The sequence below is a fragment of the Diabrotica undecimpunctata genome, chromosome 3 (assembly GCF_040954645.1).
Source record: "Diabrotica undecimpunctata isolate CICGRU chromosome 3, icDiaUnde3, whole genome shotgun sequence".
Classification (NCBI taxonomy): domain Eukaryota; kingdom Metazoa; phylum Arthropoda; class Insecta; order Coleoptera; family Chrysomelidae; genus Diabrotica; species Diabrotica undecimpunctata.
The window spans coordinates 85,316,552-85,337,567 of record NC_092805.1 but is presented as its reverse complement, the minus strand read 5'-3'; the positions used below and the strand labels follow the sequence as shown (position 1 = coordinate 85,337,567).

The 21,016-nt window shown below is 38.8% G+C and overlaps 2 protein-coding genes across 3 annotated transcripts in view; one reads left to right on the top strand and one right to left on the bottom strand.

The window, feature by feature from the left end:
* LOC140436994 (chymotrypsin-like protease CTRL-1) overlaps window positions 1-21,016 on the top strand; it is a 177,531-nt gene that overhangs the window by 119,624 nt on the left and 36,891 nt on the right. The window lies entirely within an intron of this gene.
* The window catches only part of Lnk (SH2B adapter-like protein Lnk), a 177,086-nt gene continuing 164,597 nt past the window's right edge, over window positions 8,528-21,016 (bottom strand). The window contains exon 7 of the mRNA XM_072526204.1: window positions 8,528-8,576. Within this exon, the coding sequence (XP_072382305.1) occupies window positions 8,556-8,576 (21 nt within the window). The 3' untranslated portion in view covers window positions 8,528-8,555. The remainder of the gene's footprint in view (window positions 8,577-21,016) is intronic.

Here is a 21,016-nt window from a genome sequence, read left to right as displayed (position 1 = left end):
AAAAAAGTATGATCGATTCTGTAAAAATCAGCCGTGAGTTAGTAATTTTTTTGCATAACTTTGCATAACTAATGATAATTTTTGACAATGACCTTGTTCTTCACCATCCACGGATGATTGATCCAAAAATAATAAAAGAAGAAGATATTTATGCAGTTAAAGCTTAGAAGAACGGAAAAGCCACCGGTCCAAACAATATCAATGATAATGAAATACTTAAATGAATTGCAGACAACGAAAGTAAAAGCTTAGACTTAATAACAACACTATTCAATAATATATATGACACAGGTAAAATACCATCAGACTGGCTAAAATCAACATTCGTAACATTACCAAAAAAATCCAATGCATCATATTAAGCATGATGGCTCATGTCCTTAAAACTTGTCTCAGGATCATTCATACACGAATTTACAAAGATGAGTGACACTCAATTCGGATTTCGAAATGGATTGCGAACACTAGAAGCTCTTTTTGCCTTAAATGTGTTAACACAATGATGCAGAGTACGACAGGGTTGCGTCTTCTCACCACTATTATTTAATCTGTATTCGGAATCTATATTCAGAAAAACATTAGTCTTCACAGGAAATAACTCCATATCAGCTCCCTAGGTGCTCTACAGAGGGCTTCGATTAGTCAATCAGAAGTTGCCTCTGCGTTTCCATCTTAATTAGGCAGGATTGTTAAATAAAACTCGGTTTCAAAGTCGAAAAAGGTCCTAGCAAAAGAATTTAAGGACAAGCAGGGAGCAGAACCCCGTGAAGGAGGCCCCCAGGCCTACGTGGGGACCGTAGTAAAGCTATGCTTGACTAACTATGCCTTGGAAAATGCACCCTTTTTATACACTTTATTTCGTATCGATATGTGCATTTCCAAGTCCATCGGCCAATCATAAATTTTGTATGAGGTAGAAAGGAAGTGCGATGCGCAGCGCATACTAGTCCTCAGACTATGTAATACAATGACTATGTAAGACTAATAAAAGTACAATACAAAAATGTAGCCCCAATTAAAAGTTTATGCAAAATTTTAAAATATAAAAGAAATTGAAAAGATTCGTAAAAAGTTTATATAAAAAAAACTATCAAAAATAAAGTCCGTACCTAATTCACTACACAGCACAGTAGCTTCCGGTAGTCACCTTCTTCTTCTGCAGGAACCGTCTTCCATCACAGCACCTTCGACTTCAACAACTTCGTCCTCCTCTAGGCCATAAGTAACCCATAACCATTTGCCAGCTGGTTTCTCAGTAGAGGATATTCCTGCATTTACGTTGTTACTATGCACCACATGCGGTAGGGCAGGGAGTAACTCCGCGGCTACTCCGGGGCCTCAGTAGCTTCTGGGGCTGATGGCTTCGGTAACTTCTCGGTCGCTGAAACCTTACAGTTACTGACACTTTACAGTGTCAGTAACTGGAGAATCAGTCGATGTTACCATTAGCTGCTGGTGTAGAGCTTTTAGCTGAACTCAGTGGGAGCCTGGGTCGTAGGCTCGTGTTTTTGTAGTTGGGCGCCATGTCACCATAGGGAGGTTAGGGTCTTCACAGGAAATAACTCCATGTCAGCTCCCTAGGTGCTCTACAGAAGGCTTCGGTTAGTCAATCCGAAGTTGCCTCTGCGTTTACATCTTAATTAGGTAGGATGGTTAAATGTAACTCGGTTTTGAAGTCGAAAAAGGTCCTAGCAAAAGAGTCTCAGGACAAGCAGTGAGCAGAGATTGATTCATTGTCAGTTGTTTTTCTCTGTGGGTGTTTCCTTTGCTTCTGGTGTTTTGTTGTCTTATTTTAGGTTTTCCATCTCTTCAGGACGTGGTTTGTTTGTTTTTTGTGTTGGCTGTTGTTTTCTTTTTTTTTTGGCTTCGTCGTTCCACTGGTGGTTTGTTTTGGACTTGTCGGAGGAGCGCACTGGACAATCAGAGGCGAAAGGGGCATTGGTTAAACGGCCCTTTTCAGAATTTATTGTTCTAAAAAATAAATTAGTGTGTATGTGAATATATATATTTACAAATTGATAGATTAATAAATGTGTTGAAACGCGATCGCGTGAGGGCAGCTGTCGCTGTATCCTCTACAATAGACAGGTTTCATTATGCAATGGAATCGGGAAACCACAGAAAACCGATTCCCTTGTCTAGGTAAGCTCGAAGTGGGCATTTAAAAGTATTCATCAGGGAGTTAGTTGCTGGCAAGTGCCAGTAAAATTGAGAGAAGGAAAGCGAATTTGGGTTTAGGTTTTCTTCTGAATATATTGCCGATGGATGACCAGGTAGTTTTTAAAATGTTTTGAGCTCTGAAGTTTTGGCCACGGATAGTGCTGATTGTGTAACTCCTGCTCAGAGAGGAAAGCCTCTCATCAATGGGCTGGATGTTCAACAGCTGATGTATACGGCAGAGGGGTAATCGTGTCGCTTGTTATTCACTCTACGCAAGATTCTCCTCTCCAATGCTAGAAGTTTTTGTGTGAGATGGCCGCGCACCGTGATATAGATATTGGATCTATACTCGATGCTTAGCCTAATAAATGTTTTATATGTGTGTATGAGTGATCGTGGGTGGGTTCTTCCGAATTTACCGCAAAGAGCATTGAGTAGTCCAAGTCTGCTCCTAGCTTTGTTACAGGCTATGTCCAGATCGGCCTTTCAGTTTAGTGTTTGTGTAAACGCCACACCGAGGTATTCGATCCGGTCACGGAGCTGTAATCGGTCTCTTCAAAATCTGAGGTTGTGTTTTCGGATATTATGGGTGTAATCAATCTGCGGCGATTTGGATGTCCAAAGAGAATTATTTGAGTTTTATTTGGGTTGGGTGTTACTCTCCATCTTCGACACCATCAGGTTAAGGTAATTTTGAGCAAACCCAAGTACTGAATCTACGTTTCGTGATGTTGTTACGAGAGCTGTATCATCTGCGTAGAGCAAATTGGTTGTGTTAGTGTATTGAGGGTTAGAGAAGTCACTATTGTAGATTATGTTTAATACGGAAGTCAATACAGAACCTTGTGGTACTCCTGCTGTAGGAGTAAAAGAATCAGAGAAGTGACCCCGCTCCTTTGCCGTGATTAGCCAATAAGAGACATATGAGTGGATGAGTCTAACGAATGAAAGGGGCAGCCGATGTTCAACAGTTTCTTGGCCAGTCTGAACATCGAGAAAGATACCTAAAGATACTTTTCCGTCGTTTATCCTTTGTGTGAGGTGTCTGACCACTTCTGTCAATGCCGTCTTGGTGGAGTATCCTTCTCTAAAGCCAAAAAGGAAAGATGGGATGATGTTGTGTTCGGTGGTAAAGTCAACGAGTCTCTCCTTGAGGATCCTCTCGAAGACTTTAGCTAGAACGTTTATGAGTGATATCGGCCTATAAGAGTTTAGATCGGTACGGGTTTTGCCCTTTTTCAAGAGCATGGTTGTGTTGACTACTTTCCACGGCCATGGAAAGCAGCAGAGTTTGACAGTGGCATTGATTATATTCGTCAGGTAGAGAGTGACGCTCGGTGGGAGATGTTTCACGCAGTTCCTGGCAATATTGTCAGATCCTGGTAAGTTTGAAGGTTTGTTGACCCACAGGCGCCATGATAGGATGATCATGTGGCGCCTGTGGGTCGAAGGGGATGACGAGCTGTCGTGTTATGTCTCTCTTGATCCTTGCACGGAAGGCGAGGTCAAATCTAGGATCATTGGGAGATATTAGGGTATTTTGTAAATAGGTTTTGAAGGCGTCGGCCTTCTGTTGATTTGAATTTATAATTTGGTTGTTCACCACAAGGTGGGAAGGCTTGTTGATTTTCGGTTTAGTTAGGCATTTGGGTTTATGCCAGGACGCACCACCGTCGCGATAATCAAGACTAGAGGTAGCTGCAATCCATTGTCTGGCTTGCAGATTATTAACCTGTAGTTTGATCATCGCAGACAGGCGGTTGTATTCTGTTTTGACTAGGGGGTTGCGGATGCGTTGAAACAGACGGAGGACTCGTCTCTTTTGTTTAATTTGATAACCCTATTGGGGACTGATATCTCAATTGTTTGGTTTATCAGTTCGGTGATAACCGTGATATCTTGATCAATACCATCAGGCTGTGTTATGTTGCCTAACTGAGGAGTGTTAATTGATAAGAAGGTTCTGAAGAGGTCCCAGTTGGTGTGTTTGTAGTCTCTTATTCTTTTGGGAGGGTTGTTAGGTAACGGATTAAGTACCTGTTTTTTAACCAGCAAGGATAGATAATCCAAAGAATCCAAAGAATCGGAAAGGAGAAAGAAATCGTGAATACAATTAAACAAAGAAAGCTTGAATATCTAGGCCACATATTGAGACACGATAAGTACCGTCTACTGCAATTGATTGTCCAGGGAAAAATAGACAGTAAGCGAGGGCCAGGCAGGAGAAGACACTCGTGGCTCCAAAATCTGAGGAAGTGGTTCGGGCTCACATCGGTCGAACTATTCAGAAGCGCCGCAAATAAGATCAGAATTGCCATGTTAATAGCCAACGTTCGCAACGGACAGGGCACTTGAAGAAGAAGAAGAAGGATAGGTGATCCGACGTGATCGAGTCGCCCAGAAAGCATTAGTCATCCAATAGGTCGATCACATCGTAAGTACACACGATATAGTCAACGGATGACATGCCCTGGGGTCCCATAAAAGTCGGTACACAGTTACTTATGCGGTGTAGGGGAAGGTTAAAGAGCAGATCCGAGAGGTCAGTGCCGGCACGGTTTGTAGCCGTATCGCCAAATTGCGTGTTCCTGGCGTTAAAGTCTCCAAGTATGATTGCCTTATTCGGGCTGGAGACATAACCAAGCAATGCTTTGGATAGGGGTTGAGCAGGATGTTTGTAATAAGAGACTAATGTACGTGTGATGTTGTTATCGAGGTGTATGTTAACTGCCAGGAAGTCTTCATCATTTAGAATAATATGGGGAGGGATGGTGTGAGGAGAGAAAGGAATTCCATATTTGATTAGGAAGCCAATACCACGTGATAATTGGCTGCGGGGGCGGTGCAAATTACAGTATCCAGGGAATATAGGGTCACTTTTGGAGAGGGTGTCTGGGGGCAAGATTTTGTATATTGTGATGTTGAAGGATGTGTTTGATGAAGGGGCGTTTTCTCGCAACATCCTGGCAGTTTACAATACCTAACGAGCTGCCCATTACAAAAGCAGGAAAGAGATGAACGCTCTGTTGTTGTGTGCCACAAGAGTGCTCTTATGGCCGAACATCAGAGTTGAAAGATGATTGGTGACATCCAATATCAGCTGTCGCCTATCAGGGAAGAGGTTGATGAGTATGAGGGAGGTAAACCCCATGACTGTCTTCATATCTGAAGATAGTTCAGAGGAGGGAGTGCGTTTTTCTGTGGTGATTGGCTGTGTTTCCTGAGGAGATTTTGAGATTTCCCTTCTGTGGGGACATTTGACTGAATAAGCTGCATGGTCACCGCCACAGTTAGGGCATTTAGGTGGTTGAGGGGTGGGACAGGCGGTAGATTTGTGATCCTGGCCACAAGTTGGGCAACGGTACAGGATTGGAGTTTAAGGGAAGCTCGACGTGTAGTCGGAGCCCGTCCATGAAGATGCCTGTGGTCAACATCTCTGTATATTTCAATACACTAGAGGTGACCAGTTTGACAAATGTGGTGGGGAGATTGGCACGAGATATGATCCGCCATATTCTTACTACAGGGATGTCCATCTCTGAAAAGGTTTTGGTTAAGTCGGCCCTTTCTACGCCTTTGACGATCACCATATATGTAGGGGTGGCAGGACGGATTGGGTTTCTTGGTACATAGGTACATATTTGGGTGTAATCTGGACTTTAGATCGCCCAGTGCGTCACGGAGCTTGCGTTGGAGCTCGACGTGGTTGATGGGGTGGGTGGTTGTGAGGTAAGCTATTTGTGTGAGTAGGACTTTTACTCTCGAGATTTGGTTCAGTAGGAGCTCTCGGATATTGATGACTCTGAAGAAGTCACGTTGAGTGGACTTCTCCAGAGGGATGTGTGTGATTGTGTAGTTGTAAGATTTGGGTTAAGAGGGTTGAGTTCCTGTAGTAGAGAGGGTGGCGGGAGTGGGAGGGGGTTGTGGTCTGCCCTCTCTCTCGTGCAGAAGTTTCCAAAGCTACAATTGCTATTTTTATCGAAAACCTTTGAAAAAAGACGGCGCAATAAGAAGAAGAAATTCAGGAATTTTGAGCAAATCAACTTTCCACGCCAGCTGCTCTAAACACCAATACTGGATAGATAGAAGATACAACGTACAACTGTCAACACTACCATACTACTCTCTATGAACCCTTCACCACAGAAGAATTCTCCAATGTCCGCAAAGAGCTTCATAACTGGAAATCTCCTAGACCAGGCAGACTTCAAAACTTCTGGTACCGCCCAATTACCTGTCTTCCAACTTACATCTAACATCGTACCGGAGGCTGCCAAGCATTTGCTGCAACTGAATATAAGGAACGGCATGACTCAGTAGGAAAGATTCTTCATCAAGAGATAGCTTTTAAATTGGGACTACTCCAAACAAACCATCTCCCATAGTATCAATACGTTCCTAAAAGTATGCTTGAGAATGACAACTACAAGCTATACTGGGATCACACTGTGCTCATTGACCAAATAGTAGCACATAATAGACCAGATCTCGTACTAGTTAATAGACTAACGAGACAAACAACACTAATCGATGTGGCGATACCTAACAACAATAATCTGCGTGTTAAATACAACGAAAAGATCACCAAGTACAAAGATCTGCAAATAAAAATAAGGAGACAATGGAGAATGGAAAGTGTCTAGACGATACCTGTTAAATATCTGGAATCAGTGAGTTTTCCCCTTAGAGGAAGTGTGAGCCGTATTGCTAAAGATAATAGCTATAGGAAAACAAATTATTATTGCTAATTTTAATATTTTTATCCTATTGAACTAACACCATGCTAATCGATTTAGTAATTAAATAGGCCCATTAAGTCATATCTATACCGCCATGCCTCCCTACAATAACCTGCTAACTTAGCCTTTAGTTATAACATGCAATAACATGCCTCATGACATGTCCGAAGTACTCAAGCTTCCGTTTCTTTACGGTGAAGATTATTTTTTTGCTTTTGCCTATTCTCTGCATTACTTCCACGTTAGTGATGTGGTCTGTCCAGGATATCCGAAGAATACGGCGATATATCCACAGCTCAAAGGATTCTAGTTTCTTCAGGGTGGCTTCCGTTGTGGTCCATGCCTCTGCTCCATAGAACAAGACCGGGAAGACATAACACTTGACCAGTCTTAATTTTAGTTCCATTGAGATTTTGCTTGTGAACCACTTTTTCATATTGTTGAACGCGTTTCGCGCTTTTTCAATTCGTGATCTTAGTTCTGTTGACTGGTCCCATTTTGTGTTAACTGTGGTTCCAAGGTATGTGTATGTCTCCACTTGTTCTATTTTTCGGTTGTTTAATGTCAATTGCATCGGAGGTTGTTGTGTTCTGCTGTCAAGTCACCTAGGACTCGATAACATGATAAGAGTCCCACCAGAGAACAATCCTTTTGATACCGTAGGTATCTGGGATACGTAAATTTTCCCTTAGAGGAAGTGTGAGCTATATGGTTAAACCTGAAATAATAATTTTAATATTAAAATGCCTAAATTTGAATTAGTTAAATTTGATGGTGAAAATATATCCCTGCGGCCTGTTTTCTATGAAAATTTCAAAAAATTTGTGCATAACAAAATAGAATATCCCAAATCAGATAAGTTGCAGTATTTGTTAAGTTGTATTTCCGGTAAAGCCTTAAAAAGTTGTAGCTCAATAGAACCCATTCCTGATAATTGTGATATTATTTGGAATATGATCGTTGAAAGATATAACGATAAACAATATTTGTTTAACCTCTATATGGATTGAATTGTTCATTTTTGCGGTTTGCAATCTAATAGTGCATCCAGTTTGGAAATCTTTTTGGAAAAACTTAATACTAATGTTTCTTCATTAAAACGATTACATCTCGCTAATTTAGAGGATCATATTTTAACTTATTTAGCTATGTTAAAATTACCATAGGAGACCATAGATTCATTTGATTTAATAAGAAATAATAATGATTTACCCGCCTATAGTGAGCTATTAAAATTTTTAAGTCAACGTAGTATGTCTCTTATTAACAATGATAGATCCCGGAACTCCATGAGTAATTTTTCGTTTCAAAAACCTACCAAATCGTTTCATTTTCAAGAACAAAAAAGTATTCCTCCATAGATTGTGTTATTTGTTATAAAGGCCCATGTTTAATTAAAAATTGTAAACATTTTTAGAGCTATCATTTAAATCAAGATTTAAATTAGTAAAGGAAAATAAGTTATGTTTAAAATGTTTTTCTTCAAAGCATCGAGTTATCAATTATCTGTCAAAATTTTCTTACTAAAATCTCGTTAATCTCGTAACCATTCGCTGAACAAATGAAAACCTAAACCAAATACTACTCGGCATAATGAAAATGTTCCCTCTCCATCCACTAGTACTCAGCCTACCTCTGATTCTTCTGAGATTCTTTCTAGTTTACATGTCCACCATTCTAAAACAAATAAAAAGTCTATCTAAAACAAATAAAAGTGATAACATATAAACTGAATGATATTATAACATTATCAAGAAGAAAAACAAGGTTTTAGGTCGGGAAGATCATGCACCGACGCTATATTTATAATGAGGCAAGTGCAAGAAATCATTAGAATACAACAAACCGGCATATCTACAAGCATTAAACTCTTTTTGGCTTCCGAAGGACTTCCCACTAAGACTGAAGATCTACAAAAAATCCTTCTAGAATTTAACGATGCTGTTGGAATTGGTAAAAGTAAGGTGGAAGCTGATCTTGCAGCTTTTAGGTCCTTTCTCACTTCGGAAATAATTATTCACCTACAAAAATCAAGACAAAGTCACCAAAACTACTATTCCGTTGCCTCTCAAAAACGAAATTTTTAATTGATATGACGTGTTCTGTGGGACTAAAAACCTCACATTTTTATAGTGATGACAACTTTAGCATGGTTCTGATTAATATTCGTTCTATAAGATATAAAACAGATGAATTATTTTTGTTTCTAGAGGAATTAGGATTTGCGGTTACCGAACACTGGCTTGAAGTTAACGAGCCTTTTTTGTAGAAAAATATACCACAATTGCTAGGTATGATCGTCCAAGTTTAGCTCATGGTGGCACCCTAATTATTTCTACAAATAATGATTTCTCTCCTATAACAAAATATGACTTTTTGTCGAATGAATCCTTTTTTGAGTTTTTATTGGTTTATAACAAGACTCTTAATCTATACATTCTCTTCATTTATAGATCACCTGACTCTTCTACGGAACTATTTTTTCAGATCCTGTTAAATTTGTTAGACGATCTGCCCAATAAAAGCAGAAAGTTTCTATGCGGTGACTTGAATATTTATTACGCTGTTGCTTGTGCTACCCAAGTATCCTTGGTCAATATATTCGAATCGTATGGTTTCACAATACACGTTAATTCTCCTACAATAATTACTAAAACAACATCTACGATAATTGATTATATTGTCTCAGATTTCTCACTCCTTGATGTACGTTCTACAATTATTAATGCAGGACTCTCTGACCATGAAGCAGTATATACCAAGTTTAATATTATTAACAAACAATCCTCGAAAACCTAACGTTTAGGTAGGATTTTTTCAGTCTAGAACTTTAGTAAATTCCAAAATTTGTACTTGACTTCTGGATATCACTTTCCCTTTGTGGACGTAGACTATAATTTCAGTAATTTTTTAGATAAGCTTGTCTGTATTTCCAATAAGGCATTTCATTTAATTAAAATTAAGTCAAAACATCACAAACCCTGGACTACTAAGGGTATTCGCATATCAGCCAAGAATATGCGTCCACTACTGTACATCAAGAAATTTACTACCAATGTATTTGTCACTAAATATATCTCCAAGTAAAAAGGAACCTATCTAAGACTTATCAAAACAGCTAAAAAAATGTACTTTGAGAATCGTTTGGGAAGCTCTAAAAATGTTGCAAGGGAAAATTGGTCCATAATAAACGATCTTCGAAATAAAACTAACACAGCTCAAACATTTTCTCTTCCAAACCCTGAAACTCTAATAGATACTTCCATAATGTGAGTAAAAATATAACATCAGCTATTTTGCCACACCAAGATCCTATTTCCTATCTTTCCAATTCAAAAAAGGTCTCGAGTGCATTCTTTATAAGATTAGTTGATAAATCTGAATTGATCCAAACAATCAGTACTATCAAAAGCAAATCTTCCTGTAGTACTGATGGACTATCCATAAAAATTTTCTTAAATCTCACAAATAGTATGTTGGGAGTCCTGGTCTCACTAATTAACGATTGCTTTGAAAAAGGTATATATTCAGAGTGCCTAAAGACAGCCATTATTGTTCCTCTTTATTGCCTTACTACCTGTCCTATCCAAAATTATTGAGAGACTTATAAAAGCCCGACTTATGAAAACAACATTTTATCACAAAATCAGTTCGGCTTTTTATCTAATAAATGTGCCAGCGATGCTATGTTTTCTGTACTACATAAGGTCTATCAAGCACTAAACAATAATCTTTATACTGCCACTGTTTTTTGTAACTATGTCAAAGCTTTTGATTGTGTAAATCATGACATTTTGATAAAAAAACTAAATTTCTACGGAATTCGAGGTATTTCTTTGAATTGGTTCCAATTTTACTTAAGGCATAGGAAACAACTAGTTCGAGCAAATGATACTGACTCTAGTCACAAAAGCATTGTATGAGGTTCAGTACTGGATCCTCTACTTTTCCTTATCTTTATAAATGACATCACTAACTTAAAAATCGATGGATTTTTTTTTGCTAATGATACCAGTATTACCTGGAAGAACTCTAATATTGCAATGCTTCATGCAATTATAACTTCTGATCTACTTAAAATAAAAACCTGGTCCGACTCTAATTTACTCTCTTTTAACGTGGATAAGACAGTAGCATTATCCTATAAAGGAGTTCTTCAACCTTTGCTTCTTACTAACAGCCAGATCAGAATAATTGATTCTGTAAAATTTCTTGGTATTTTTATAGACAGCAACCTTAAATGGTCCCTTCATATTGATTTGTTAAGTAAGAAACTAGCCTCAGCCCGCTATTCAATAAGATCTGTTTCGAAAGAAATGAATTTAGCATCTTCTAAAATAACATACTTTTCTTTGTTTGAGTCTCATCTTCGATATTGCCTTTCTTTTGGGGTTCTAGTACAGCTGCCCAATCTAATGTTATTTTTAAATTACAAAAAAGAGCAATACGGTATCTTTTTGGCCTCAGTACAATAACTCTTCCCTCTCTATATATACTAGAAACTGTTTGCTTAATTCGTAAATACCTACATGTTTTTCCAGCAAGACCTAGTCATGACTACTCCACTAGAAATTCAAGCTTTGATGTGTATTTACCGATCCCATCCACTGAGTTAGTAAAGAAATCTATATTATATTCGGCAAAAAAATTATACAACCATCTCCCTTTGCAACTTAAATCTACAATTTCTTTCCTTAAGTTCCGTAAATTGACAAAAGCCTATCTATCTGAAAGACCTTATTACTGGACACTGGAAGAGTTAAGAAGAGTTTTTAAGAGAAAAAATTATACAACCATCTCCCTTTGCAACTTAAATCTACAATTTCTTTCCTTAAGTTCCGTAAATTGACAAAAGCCTATCTATCTGAAAGACCTTATTACTGGACACTGGAAGAGTTTCTCAACGAATAATTAAAAAAGTACAGTTCGTGTCGGTACAAGTAACAATGTATTTATATATATATTTGGGTATCACATGCAGCAGCTTAAACTTATTCGTAAACTAGTTCGTAAGGTTTTATTATGCAATTTGCAATATAGTGAAATTTTGCAATTGATTGTATATTTTATTATGTTTTATATTCTGTGATATTGACGATTTATGTAATTTTCGTAAATTTTAATTGTTATTGTTATTATTACTTTTCTTTAACTTATATAAGCTTTGTCCATAAAATTGTACAATTTTTAGTGACAATAAAGCATATTTCTGTTCTATTCTATTCTATGTTTCGTGGACCTTAAGAAGGCATTTGACCGGGTCAAATTAAAAGACGTTATCCAGTTACTGTACGCAAGAGAGATCTCTAGAGACCTCTAGGAATAATCAAAACGATCAAAAATATCTACCAAAACAACACAATAAAAGTAAAAGTAGAAGAAGAACTAACCGACCCTATTGAAGCTGGCAATGTGATAAGATAGGGAGATTTCCTGAGTCTTCTATTGTTCAACCTGATTATGGATGAGATAATAAAAAAAGTATAAATTAAAAAAAAGTTACCAAATGGGAGAAAAACATCTTAAAATAATCTGCTATGCAGAAGACGCAATACTACTCTCTCAAAGTGAAGATGATTTATAACGTATGCTGCACAATTTAATGCAACCGCCAGAAAATTTAACATGTTAATTCCCCCAAAAAAGGACAAAATGCGTGGTTACAACAGCAAATTTACTAAGATGTAAATTGGAGCTGGAAGGTCAAGATAATAATGATATAATACATGTATATATAATAGAACAAGTGATGGAGTTTAACTATCTAGGCATCACATTATCTAGCTACGGAAAGCTCGAAACTGAAGTAGAAGATCAAGTGAATAGAGCAAACAGAGCCGCAGGCTGCCTGAATGAAACAATATGATGAAATAAAAATATCGTGAAAGAAACGAAAGGAAGAATTTACAATGTCCGTTACAATGTTACAATCCGAATTTTAATGTGTATGTAGACGATTTTATTACCAGTTTACCAAATGTTTCTACAGCTATAGTTGCGCATATTCAGTTACTGAATTTGTTTCAAAAGGGTGATTTTAAATTAGGTAACCAAATTGATGTCGAACTCGAACGATTTTCTCTGGACAATACCGGAACCCCTTCATTTGGTGAAAACCAAATAATTTGATCAGTCAGCCTCCAAAATGTTAGGATTGCAATGGGGAGAAAAATGTGATAATTTTAGATTTTAGTTTTGGGTTAGAAATGACCTCATCGACTTACAATACAAAAAGAAACATGGGTACTCTCACTTGTTGCTCGTATGTTTGATCCCTTGGGATTCCTATCTTCTATAACCCTCTTGCTAAAAATTTTGATAAAAAGAATTTGTACTCTTTGGAAGTACTAAAATTTGATTAGGATAGTATTGTGCCAAAAGAAATCGAAAAAGCATGGGAAAAGTTTCAAAATAAATTTCATCTCCTATACAAAATATAAATTCCATGGCATATATCAGTTACACCTAATTCGTCGTTGTCTTTTGTAGGATTTTCAGACTCAAGTGCTGCTGGATATGCAGCCATTGTTTATTCCATGGTTGTTTATTGTACAGGTCAAGTTAAAGTTACTTTACTGTACTCCCAATCTAAAGTATCGCCAATGTCTAAAATATTTCTTCATCGATTAGAACTTTGTGGAGCGCTTCTTCTCTCAAAGCTTCTTTCACACGCTATTGCAACTTATTCTCCTAGACATAATATTAATAAAACCTTTGCCATAAGTGATTCCAATTATTTTAAATTGGACAAAGTCCTTAGAGAACAGTCTCAAATTATTTGTTCAAAAAGAAGTTATTAAAATTCACAAGATAGTTCCTTCACTTCCTTCCTTCAGTATTGGTTTTTTGTTTCTGGAAAGGAAAATGTTGCTGATTGCACCTCTCGAGGATTGTTTCCTTATTCGTTAGTTAACATTTCACATGGTTTACTGGTCCAAATTTGTTATTGTTGGAGCCAAAATATTGGCCCAGTCGGTCTGTCAGCGAACAGGAAAGTATAGTTTGTGATTCTGTATATAGATCTTAAACCTTCTGTGATAATTTTCAAACCCGTGTAATTTCTTCGCTGTATACACTTATTGAATATTTTTCCATTTGGTCGAAACTTTTAATGTCCGCAGTCTACATATTGAGATTTTTAAAAAAATTAACTTTAACTAAGCAAATATCTATATTTGATTTAGAAATTGCAGAACTTGAATTAATTCGATCTGTGCAGCAAAAACGGTCTAAAATCTCGGTCTAAAATCTTCGCTACGTCGTTCGAATCCATTTATTGAACGTGGAATAATTAGAGTAGGTGGACGTTTCTCCGACTCACAATGAAGTTTTGATCAAAAACAACCGATTAGGTTGCCCATTTTACAATTATTTTGTTAATAGATTGTTTCCACAAATTATACTTGCATGCTGGAGCGTATTTGTTGCAAAATCTCCTGAGAAAAAATTCTTAAATTCTGTCTGATTGTCAGGCCATCAGAAATAGAATTTGGATATGTAATCGTTGTTATTGTTTTAATCCTAAACCTACCTATCCTATGATGGTTGACTTACCGGCCGTAAGAGTTAATTATCGTATCGTAAAAACGCAAAAGACTTACGTATGTTTGTTTGTTTGTAAGTACGAAAGCCATACATCTCGAATTAGCCTCCTCCCTCTCTACAGATTGTTTGTTAGCCACTTTCAAAATATTTTTATCTCGCCGTGTAAATTGTAAGGTTTTGTATTCATATAACGGCACAAATTTTGGGTACCAAAAGAGTACTCGATGAGATATATAAATTAACTATTTCAAAAACCTATAAGGATGCATTCCAACAAGAACTTAATGATACTAAAATTTCTTGGAAAATGTATGTACTGTAAAGTCTTTTATTTATTTATAATTATTTATATTTTGTTGTGAATTCTTTAATTTATATTGTCTTGTTCTTATTTTAATTTATTAAAAAGCACGATAATTTATATCAACAATTTATTTGATTCATAATTACATAATTTATGTATCCGAACGCTACAATTAAATCGCGACCGCGAATTTTCAAAAACTGACTGTCCCCTTCAATGCAAAATCCATTATTATATATGAAAACACAACTGGCCTAGAATTCAGGAGAATCCCTCTGATTTAGACTAGAAGGTCAATCCGGGTCAACGTTTCGACCTTTTCTTTCAGGTAAATTTTCTGCCAGCCGCTAGAATTATCTCGTAAAATCTACAACATAACAGAATTTGTCATAATATATTAACGGTTATTTTAGGCCATGATATTTATCGTAACATTGCCCCCCTCTTAAAAGATGGTTCCTCCTGGAACCTTGTCGGGACTGGAACCGGAACTGTATGCTGGTATCGGCAACTGGACCCTCTTTTACAACTTCCAGTTGTATAAAAATGACAAGGGACGGTTTTCTCTCCGCACCAGTAACTATGCGGATTGCAACAGACTAACACCTGGACTTCGGTGTCTTTGAAGATCTCCTCCACCATATTTCGGATAACCCTCCAATCTAATCGGCGGCACTCCAACTTTGGCATGGCTAACTTTTGCACGTCGGACTCTAGTACGTGCTCTCTCAATTGAAGTAAGGCTTCCCATACATCTCGGTAGGTAGGTTGGTCACGGGCAGTGTCTTTTGTTACCAGGTAGAAAAGGTAACGTGATGCATCTTGGAGTTTTTACCGGGAGCTGGCACTTGGCATTGAAGTTCTGCAACTCGACCAAACTTCCTTCGAAAGACGGATGCCAACCCTGGTGCGTCTTTGATACTGGCCGGGACGGTAAGGGCCAGCGAGTAGTCATCGGGGAGCGCGAGTAGATCTTGCTTTTCTTCAGTGGTAACACCATGTCTTGCTTTACCGGTACCTCCATAGGCACCCATGAATTCATCAAACGTGAGGTCAGACACGTCTTGGACTTGGTCTACTTCCACTTCTTCATCTACGTCGTGGTCACCTTCGAAAGACGCCAGCCGGTTATGGTGTACTATCATCGGCTTTCCCCTCGGAATCTTGCTTATTCGGTAGATGACATCGTTGATCTTCTCCATAATTAGGTATGGGCCTTCCCAAAACTGCTGCAATTTGGGAGAAAAACCTTTTCACTTCTTGGGATTATAGAGCCAGACCTTGTCGTTCTTCTTAAAGCAACCCTTTTCGGCTTGTGTATCGTACCGTTTCTTCATTCGGTCGCTAGCGATCTGAAGGTGGGAACGGACCAACTCATGTACATCGTCCATTCTTCTTCGTAATTCGATCACATAATCTTCACCTGCTACATCTTCTCCAGGTCGACACCCAAATTCTAGATCACAAGGTAGTCGCATTTCGCGTACGAATAGGACTCTGGCTGGTGTCTGGCCTGTTGATTCGTTAACAGCAGATCTGTTGGCCATTGTGAAGAACGGAAGGTATTGGTCCCAGTCTCGCTGATGATCGGACACCATCTTTGTCAAATACTTGCCGACTGTCCTATTCATCCGCTCTACCATACCATCAGATTGCGGATGATATGCTGTAGTTCTTGTTTTCTTCATGCCTAGTCTATCACATATTCCTTGGAATAGATCGCTTTCGAAGTTCCTGCCTTGGTCACTATGTATCTCCAAAGGCACTCCAAATCGGCTGATATATTCTTGGATCAACTTATCTGCAACGGTGGCGGCCTTCTGGTCTAGAAGTGCGTAAATCTCGACCCACTTAATAAAGTAATCCTATACTACCAACATGTACTTGCCTCCATTTTCACTTTCTGGAAATGGCCCAGCGATATCCAAAGCTATTCTTTCAAACGGGCTTTCAACTTTATATTGTCTCATAGGAGCTCTCCTTTTTCGGCAAGGCCCGTTACTCGTGGCACAAATAGTACATTTCTTACACCAGTCTTTTACGTCGTCGGAACTGTTCATCCAATAAAACCGTTCCCGAATTCGCTGAAGGGTTTTCTTTACACCAAAATGCCCTCCCGATGGACTGTCGTGTAACTGACGAAGTACTTCGGCTATTCTGCTCTTTGGGATCACCAACTGTCTTCTCTTCTCCGAACCGTCATCATTTTCCAGGACTCGTTTGAGCGAGCCATCTTCCATGATAAATGAGTCCCACTGGGCCCAATACGTCTTGAGCCCAACTACTGAGCATAGGTTTGATATTTCTTGCCAAGGTGGTCGACGGTTTTCCTCTTTCCATTTTCGAATTTTCTGTATAACTGGATCTCTTTCTTGTTCTTCTCTGATCTTAGTAGGCGTCCAGTCGTCGTTGACCATCGTTGTTCTTAGCACTGCTGCTTCCTTGGATTCCGTTTTGTTGCAGTGGGAACACTCTGCTGGGCATGGCCTCCTGGAAAGAGAATCAGCGTTTCTGTGGCTAACTCCGGCCCGGTGCTCAATCTTAAAATCGTATTCTTGGAGTCGTTCGATCCACTTGGCTATCTGACCCTCTGGATTCTTAAACTGCATCAACCATTTAAGGGCGGCATGGTCGGTTCGGATTAGAAATTTCCTACCATAAAGGTATTGATATAAGTGCTCTACTGATTTTACTACTGCTAGAAGTTCTCTTCTCGTGACACAATAATTCCGCTCAGGTTTTGAAAGAACTTTACTAAAATATCCGAGGACTCGTTCCTGTCCTCCTTGAATCTGAGACAGCACTCCTCCAATTCCCACATTACTTGCATCTGTATCTAAGATGAACTCTCCTTCTGGCAGTGGATACCCCAAAATTGGTGCTGTTATTAAATGCTTTTTCAAGGTCTCAAAGGCATTTTGGCAGTCTGTATCCCAGCGGTAATCTCTTGCTTCCTCCGTAAGTCGCGGTAATGGCTTAGCGATATCTGCAAACTTCTTAATAAACCTCCGGTAGTAAGTACATAGTCCAAGAAAACTTCTCACTTGATGTTTGTCAGTTGGTTTTGGCCATTCCTTAATGGAATCGATTTTTCCCTTATCCACGGCCACTCCTTCTTTACTGACTATATGACCCAGATAATTGACTCTACCTTGAAATAGCTGGCGCTTCTTGGGGTTTAGCATCAATTGGGCAGCTTTAAGTCGATTAAAAACGTTTTCTAAATTCCTCAAATGATCTTCGAATGTCTCCCCCAAGACGATTATGTCATCTAAATAAACCAGGCATGTTTTCCAAGATAACCCTCTAAACACATTTTTCATAAGCCTCTCAAATGTCGCAGGAGCATTACAGAGTCCAAATGGCATAACGTTGAATTGCCACAATCCAGATCCTGTGGTGAAGGCTGTCTTCTTTATCTACTGGGTCCATTTCTACCTGCCAGTATCCAGACTTCAAATCCAAAGTAGAAAACAATTTACTTCCAGGCAATGTGTCCAATGTGTCATCGATCCGAGGCAGAGGATAACTATCTTTCTTGGTAACGTTGTTCAGCAAACCGTAATCCACACAGAACCTCGTCGTTCCGTCTTTCTTCTTAATCAGGACCACCGGAGAGACCCATGGGCTCGTAGAAGGTTCTATCACCCCGTCTTTCTTCATTTCCTGAACAATCGTTTCAGCTTCCTCTCTTTTCGCCTGTGGTAATCGTCGAGCTGTTTGACGAATTGGCTTAGCATTACCAGTATCAATTTTATGCTTAACAACGGTAGTTCTTCCCGTCTTTCCTCCTTTCGGTACGAAAATATCACGATACTGCCGAAGAAATTCCCTTAATTTCCTTTTCTCCATCTGATTTAGAGACTGTCCTGCAACTACAACCATTTGGTCGAATTTGTCGTTGGAATTATCAGATGTTGTCGCCTGACGGATTATGGATGTCACAGGTACACAAGTTCCTACTTTTGTCTCTTTCTTTATGGTCACTGGGTAGTCATTGACATTGATAAGCCTCACAGGAATTTCCTTAGCCAAAGTCACCAATTCCTTTCCAATTATGATTCCACGGCCAACCTCATCGTCGTGGTTCCAAGGCTCCATCATAACAGGTCTCCCTTCGTCCACAATTCCCTGTAGCCGCGCTACTATGATCGTTGCGCTTCTCGCAGGCACGATTGTATCTTCTGTAATGGCTGCTTGCACAGTGTTGTCATTATGTGGATGGAGAAATACCTCCTCGTTGCCAACTTTGATTACCTTATTCTTAAAATCCAATTGGAATCCATGCATATTCATTACGTCCATTCCTAATATAACATCCTCTTCGATGTCAGCAACTATAACAGTATGGACGAACTTTTCTGCTCCAATTCTCAATTGTACCTGGATTTCTCCATGAATGTTGGCATTTTTACCTGTAGCGGTCCGAAGTCGCAACCTCGTTGGTAACAGTTTCTTTCGGCTGTTTATAACTGTCGGGCGTATAATGGTTCTGGTCGCTCCGGTATCCACCAACAACGTATGCTTTTTACCATTTATGTCTCCATCTACATATACACTATCTTCACGACATTTCAAAGAGGCTATTAGTATAAGAGGGTCTTTGGAAAAGTTCCGGGTCGAAACTGCTCCCCTAAAGCCGACTCGTTCTGGTTTTCCTGATGGTGAGTTTCTTGATTTTATGGTCTTCGTTTTCTTGCATGTAATAATTTTCATCATATTAACGAGTTGGTCAAGTTTATCTTCATCTCCTTCCTCTTTTACAATCCTAACTTTACTGTACCCGCCAGAGGCCTGCGTAGCTGAATCGTATTCGAGGGCGGCGGATAAGACATCAACCAGCGTCTTGTGATGAGCTAATCGCAGTGTTCTCTGCATTTCATGATCACGAAGACCATCATGTCTTCGGGAGCTGTTGGATAAGCATATCGTACTAATCTGGCAGTATCTACCTCATATTCTTGAAGAGCCTCATCTTTCTTCTGTCTACGATTTTTAAGCTGCGACTGATATACATGCTCCAAATGTTCGTGGCCATATCGCATATTTAACCTCTTCTTCAGTTGTTCGAAATCATCGGTCTCCTCTACGGCTATGGTCTGAAGCACATCTAAGGCATCTCCTCGAAGAGCGATAGTCAGGTTTACAGCCTTTTCTTTTTCAGACCATCCATTCGCTCTTACGGCTGATTCGAACTGTTTCATGTAGTTGTTCCATGATGATTTTCCGTCGAAAGTTGGGACTTTAACATGAATAGAACCTCCACTTCCTTCAAATTTTGGCCGTGTCTCCAACTTACATTTCGTCTCGTCTTCTTTTATCTCCACTGTAATCGGATTGTTACCTCTCTCTGCTGTCCCTGTTTCCTCCATCTTCCTTTCCATCTCTTTAATATTTTCTTCGAAGGCCGACATATCGGCAGCAACTTGGTTTTTTAACGACGACATTCTTGCGTCGAGGGCAGACATCTCAGAAGTGACTTTAGAGATTTCCAAAGAGATGTTAGCAGAAACTTTGCTTTCCAAAGAAGAAATCTCGTTAGAAACTTTGTTCTCCAATGATGCGATGTCACCAGAAACTTTGTTCTCTAATGATGCGATGTCACCAGAAACTTTGGCTACATGACCAGAAACTTTGGCTACATCACCAGAAACTTTCATAATCGACGAGAGGACAGCATCTTCAAATATATAAGTCTCAGGATCTAGTCCTTCTTCTAGCAAAGCGTTCTTTAGTCGTTGGACTAACTCAGCCTTTTTTCCGGTAGAAGCTAATTCTCTATCCTCGAGATGTCTCCTTAAATTCGTCACTGTGAGCTCATAAATCGTAGCCATTTCCACAATTTCCACTTATCCCACTTCTGACACCACTGTAAAGTCTTTTATTTATTTTATTTATATTTTGTTGTGAATTCTTTAATTTATAATGTCTTGTTCTTATTTTAATTTATTAAAAAGCACGATAATTTATATCAACAATTTATTTGATTCATAATTACATAATTTATGTATCCGAACGCTACAATTAAATCGCGACCGCGAATCTTCAAAAACTGACTGTCCCCTTCAATGCAAAATCCATTATTATATATGAAAACACAACTGGCCTAGAATTCAGGAGAATCCCTCTGATTTAGACTAGAAGGTCAATCCGGGTCATCGTTTCGACCTTTTCTTTCAGGTAAATTTTCTGCCAGCCGCTAGAATTATCTCGTAAAATCTACAACATAACAGAATTAGTCATAATATATTTACGGTTATTTTAGGCC